This window comes from Camelina sativa, chromosome 10 (assembly GCF_000633955.1).
Source record: "Camelina sativa cultivar DH55 chromosome 10, Cs, whole genome shotgun sequence".
In the NCBI taxonomy this organism is placed as follows: domain Eukaryota; kingdom Viridiplantae; phylum Streptophyta; class Magnoliopsida; order Brassicales; family Brassicaceae; genus Camelina; species Camelina sativa.
In genome coordinates, this window is record NC_025694.1 from 22,639,216 (window position 1) to 22,644,818 (window position 5,603).

A 5,603-nucleotide genomic window follows, 5' to 3' on the forward strand; every position below is an offset into this window, starting at 1 on the left:
AAAAAAAAAAAAAAAAAAAAAAGCTAACCTTTTTATCACTCTCGCTCTCTCCTCCTCCTTCACCTAAACCAGAATCACCCATCTCATCATTATCATCATCATCTCCGGTACACGAATCTGATAAACGAACAAGAGGATTCTGATCTTGATTCTCGGTAAAGATAGAACAAGAAGAATCAACAACAACAACACCAAGCTCAGGTAAAGGAATCGTCTTCCCAAACAGCTTAATCGCCGGATCAGCCATATTTTTTTCTCACTTCTTCTTCTTCTTCTCCAGCGAGAAAAAAGCGGAAACTTTTCGAGAAGAAAATAAAAAAGTTACAATTTTTATTTGTGGAAAGAGAGAAAGAGAGAGAGAGAGAGAGAGAGGACAGTCTTGTGGTTTTCGGTGGTTGTCTGAGTATTTCTCGGATTTGTTTATTTTGTGTCTGCGAGAGAGAGAGAAAAGAAAAAAGATTACACTTTTTTGTTTTTTTTGGTGTGATCTTTCGAATTGTGCAACCTTTTGATTCGTCAATAGTGCCACGTCATTACACGTGAGGCTTCTCAGCCACAAGTTTTATACTTTTGTTTTTGTGGACTTTTTTGTGTTGTTTTTTAATTTAAAAGGTTTTCTCTTTTTCGTCTCGTTTTGGCTTTCTTTTTGTTTTCCTTTTCAAGCTGGTCAGCAACTTTTTTTTTCTTTTACTCTTTCTTCATTTTACAGTTTTGTACTTTTTTTTTTGTTATTTTGTCACCTTTTCTCCATTTACAGTTTTGTAATTTTTTATTTTATTAACTAAATTTTATTATGAAAACTAAAAAGAAATACACATTCAAATTATATGAGCGGGCGAACCAAAAAAATAAATATAAAGTATATAAAAACTAATTAAAATTATAAAAAATACGTGAAGTGATCTTGGTGTAGTGGCCAATGTTAAGTCCTTAATGCACAAGACACCATCATACCTATGATCGAGTTCTGTTTCCTAAGAATGTAAGGATTTGATTAATGAACCGGTACATTATAGCCCAATGCTTAACAAAAACTATAAAAGATACAAAATTATAAAAGAGCAAATGTCATAGAGAAAATGTAACCTAAACCGTATACTTGAACAAAGATACTAAAGACTTTCACAAATCTTTTTTGATAATATTAATTAAATCCGATAAACAAATTAGTAGCAAATCGTCATGGTCATGGAGGAAAGTAGAAACTCACCACGACCACAGATACAAATACAAACTACCATCACACTTCAATTCACCAACCACAAGACATCTCCAAAATCAACTGTTTTAAAAATCTTGTTAAATTTTAATTCAGTTTATATTTGGTCCAATAGTTAACTAAAGACCATTTTGTGCTTCATTTTGAAAAGAATTAAGTAGTACTAGTTATAACAACTATAGACTTTTATAAACTATATTCAAATGGATTGTTATTGAATAATATTTTGAAATAGTTTTAAGATGTTAGACCTAAATGTTCCTCTCATTTACATTCCAATTAGCAAAGCAAACGGTAAATCAAATAAGTAAAAAACCAATCTGGATTTTTACTATTTTTGAAGTAATTATTTTTCTCTATTAGTGGCTTAGACTGGTTTTTATAAAAATTGGAAATTTTTGTATATATAGTATTATTTTCATAACGCATTTTTATTTAACAGAAAAGTTATAATTTAAAAGATTTTCAATAGGTATCAGAACAACTTATCAACATTCAATCAAAATTATATAAATAACTTATCTAAACTCAAATCATCTAAATTTTGTTTAAATGTTAATACACCCTTAAAGTAATTTCTTTACTGGAAAAAGGAGAGAATATTTTTTAAAGCGACAAAGTATTTAGTGGAACTTCAGTTTTTTTTGTTTCACTTTTTTTTTTTTGCCTTTGTCTGGTCATGAAATCCTTTTAACATATCGGAGATACATGGCTGTAATAAGTCGATGTTAGAAGTCGTGGACTCGTGGTTACTAATCAACGCCAAGTCGATTTTGGAAAAGTGCAACTATGTGGATAAGTATTTGAACGCCAACTCGAATTGCAAAAAAGTGCAATTATGTGGATAAGTATATATATGGCACCTTTATTTCAGACCACCCCAAATCTCAAATATATAATAAAGACTCTTTTTTCCTTTCGATTTCACATTTAATAATATATCCATCCCACTTGGAGGCACGACTGATAAAAAAAGATTCTTAAGAAAATCATATTTTATCATTTTCCGACTGTTGTTCCCCCGACCTGAAGAAACGTTTATTCAGTTTTCTATTTCATTTCTTTTATAATATAAAAGTGATGTCCATATATCTATCACATGACTATGTTTTTTTCTACTAACTAGTCTTTTCCAAGCCCATTGTGTATATATTATCAAATGAGTTGTGAATATATTATCAAATGAGTTGTGAACTTTTCTGTTGAATGAAACTGGCTAGATTCATAATTATATTAAAGAGACACTTGATGACAAAGATTGTGGAAAATCATAAAAACTGTTACAACGCCGGAACCGGTAGAAATACATTGGGGACAGAAAAGAAGATATGTGACATATATAGTGTCAATTGATTAGCCTCTGAAAAGAGGGCTAACTATTTAACACCTCTCAACATCGGCTGAAATAAGAAGAATACCTAAACGGTCATCGCCAGTCATCATCCACCGCTTACACTTCCAAGTTCGAACCGTGTACGGATGACTATGGACATTAATTTCTTAGTCCTGACCAAAATAAAAACCAAATAATCAAGAAAATTTTGGGCCTTGAAGATCCATCACAAATACTATATCTCGAGCTAGATACAACTCTTACGGTCAATACTCGAACCAATTTGGTTTAGTAGTAAGAATCTGACCACTGAGACCTATCATCTTTTCTTTTTTTTTAAATAGGAAGTGAATATCATTTAGAATGAAGAGTTGAGGTTTTAGAAGCTTAACCTAAACATGTAGACGTAGCCAAGAAAAAAGATATAAAAAGAAAACCAAAGCTCACCTGGATCCAGTTCCAAATTTGAACACTAAAGCCGCATCTCAACTCTCAAGGGAGACCTATCTTCTTTGCAGGAAGCCTTTTGTATTTCTAGCTACTTCTGTAGTTTTATTTTAAAAATGTTCGTATGGCATGACACTATGAACATAAAAATATATGTACAAATAAAATTTTCTACCTTTTTGATTAGTATATATATACACGCTCCGATCAAACAAGTCTAGATGGATTCGACAACATTTTATGTAACAACACATTAGATAAATAGTAGAACAATGGAGTTTAATACAAATAGTCTAAATTACAAGGAAAATACAGAATAGATACTTACTAAATACACACCAAACACACAGAAGAAACAAAATGTGAAAATGAATTAAGCGGTCATGCAACCAACACCATATCGAGTGGTCGGGAAAACAAGAAACAAAGCACTACAAACAATTCCGACCATTAATGGAAAGCTCTCCATAACTTGATCCATCTCTTTCTCTTTCCCCGGAAACAAACATCCCGTAACTCTTCGGTCCGAGAACGCAATCGCCATAAACACCAAAACACTCATCACCGCATGGACAAAGTCATTAACCTTCAACTTATACCTATCATCACTCACCGGAATCTCCGCCTCCGCGATCACATCCCCTTCTCCAAACTCCGGAGGCGGCGGTTTCATAAACACCGCGAGTCCACGTGGCGTCACGAACCCGTAGTAGATCTTCCCATCGGAGGCTTTGAAACTGTCGGTGAAATGAAAGAAGAAGCAAGACATCGCGCAAAGAAGCAAGAGGAGATGGATCATGAGGGTGTTGATTCCGTTACAGTCTCCGTCACGGTAGATCGACGGGAGAACCATCTCGAACATCAAGAGTGTTCCTGTCGGAAGGAAGTTGACGAGCATTGATGTTTTCGAAACCGTCTTTTGAACTCCTTGTGCCACCATGCGACGTTTTCGGCCTCTTCCTCCTCCGGCAGTGGCTCCTGCCGGGAGTGTAGGGAGTGAAGAGATTGAGACGGGTTTTGGTGAACGAGACGGTGGTGATGGTGATGGTTTCTTCGGCGGGGTCGCCGACGTGTAAACTCTGATCCCGACGCTTTCCTCTGTTCTCTCCATTTTAGTCGTGTGTGATAAAACTGTTTTTCGTCTCTTGCGTGAAATGGTTTAATGACGAATGAGAGCTTTGTATTTGTTTCGAAAATCACGGCGGTTATTGACGGTTATAGAGTTTCATCGGACGACGGTTTATGTGGATTTGGATTTTGTTTTGCTTTTTCTCTCATGAAAAAAAAACAACGTGGAAATTAGTGTATATGGGCTTTAAATCCATGCATTGGCCCAAAACCAATAAATGTTTATTGGTGTAATTTAGTTTAGTTTTGGAGCCTAATATATAGGAAAAAAACCAAAAAATATCTCATTGGATGTTTAATACTTGATTTTTTTGGTTGGAAGAAAAATACCTCATTTAATTATCTTAGGCTAAAAAGTATTTGATCTTTAAATTGTTGCCAGATTCTAACCCGCAGTTTAGCAGTCATTAGAGGGCATCACAGAGCAGTAAACGGATCTAACCACACGTGTTTTTGTAGATATATATAAGTTTTATAGATGACTTTATGTATATACTTTCATGGTCTGGTGGTATTATATGTTTTATTAAAGCCTTAGAACGCCGGTTCGACGCCACCATCCTACATCTTTTGATGTTCTATTTTTTTTTAATAAATGGTAAAATCGTAATTAAGTCGTCTTCTTCACTAAAACCCTAACCTCCATTGGTGGTGGCCAACTAAAATCGAAGCTTCCAGATCCATCCATTACAACTGGTTTTCCCAATCTAATGGACGACATCGATTTCTTCTTGTCCTCTTAGCCTACCGCCGATGTATCCACTAGAAACAACGGCGAGGATGATGACTGGGGAAAGTTCGTCTAACTCTTCAGATTCTGGAGATGGAAAAATTAAGATTCAGATTTGATTCGGAAAATCTCAAACCAGATCAGAGTTATAGATATTTGACTTTAAAGAATCCAAACACTCTTCGTCAACAATTCTTTTGACAGATCTAACAGATTCTTCTTTCCTAATTCTCATGTTGCTAATGATATCATCATCTTCACTGTGTTTGTGCACTGAAATCGTGTGAAGAAGAAAAGTAAATTAAAAAAAAAAACGAAACAAAAGAACTAATTTGGTAGTTCGAACATTGGTTCACTAAAAAGTCCAACTCACTTCTAACCACTACACTACGACTACATATTACATCTATATGTTTAAGGTATCATATTTATATCTACAAAAACATGTGTGGTTAGATTTTAACGACCGTTTACTGCTCTGTGACGCCCTTTAACTACTGTTAAACTGTAAGTTAGAATCTGGCAACAATTTAAAAATCAAATACTTTTTAACCTAAGATAATTAGACGAGGTATTTTTATTCCAATCATAAAAGACCAGGTATTAAATGTCCAAATAAAAAATAAATGAAGTATTTTTTGGCTTTTTTCTTTTAATATATATACATCCTTTTTCTTAAGAGTGATTTGGGCTATCAGCTTTTTTTTTTTTTTTTGGCAAACTAGAAACTTTTCATAAAACTCGAC

At 34.1% G+C, this 5,603-nt stretch overlaps 2 protein-coding genes across 2 annotated transcripts in view; both read right to left on the bottom strand.

The window, feature by feature from the left end:
- LOC104719613 (cyclic dof factor 2-like) overlaps positions 1-433 on the bottom strand; it is a 2,489-nt gene extending 2,056 nt beyond the window's left edge. The window contains exon 1 of the mRNA XM_010437565.2: positions 29-433. Coding sequence (XP_010435867.1) covers positions 29-247 — 219 coding nt within the window. The 5' untranslated portion in view covers positions 248-433. The remainder of the gene's footprint in view (positions 1-28) is intronic.
- Positions 3,306-4,134, bottom strand: LOC104719614. Its single transcript, XM_010437566.1, has one exon. The coding sequence runs from the start codon at positions 4,108-4,110 to the stop codon at positions 3,373-3,375; it is 738 nt and encodes a 245-aa protein (XP_010435868.1). The 5' UTR covers positions 4,111-4,134; the 3' UTR covers positions 3,306-3,372.

Bases quoted from the DNA above. Each gene is read 5' to 3' on its own strand.
- LOC104719614 (XM_010437566.1), bottom strand. From the start codon at position 4,110: ATGGAGAGAACAGAGGAAAGCGTCGGGATCAGAGTTTACACGTCGGCG.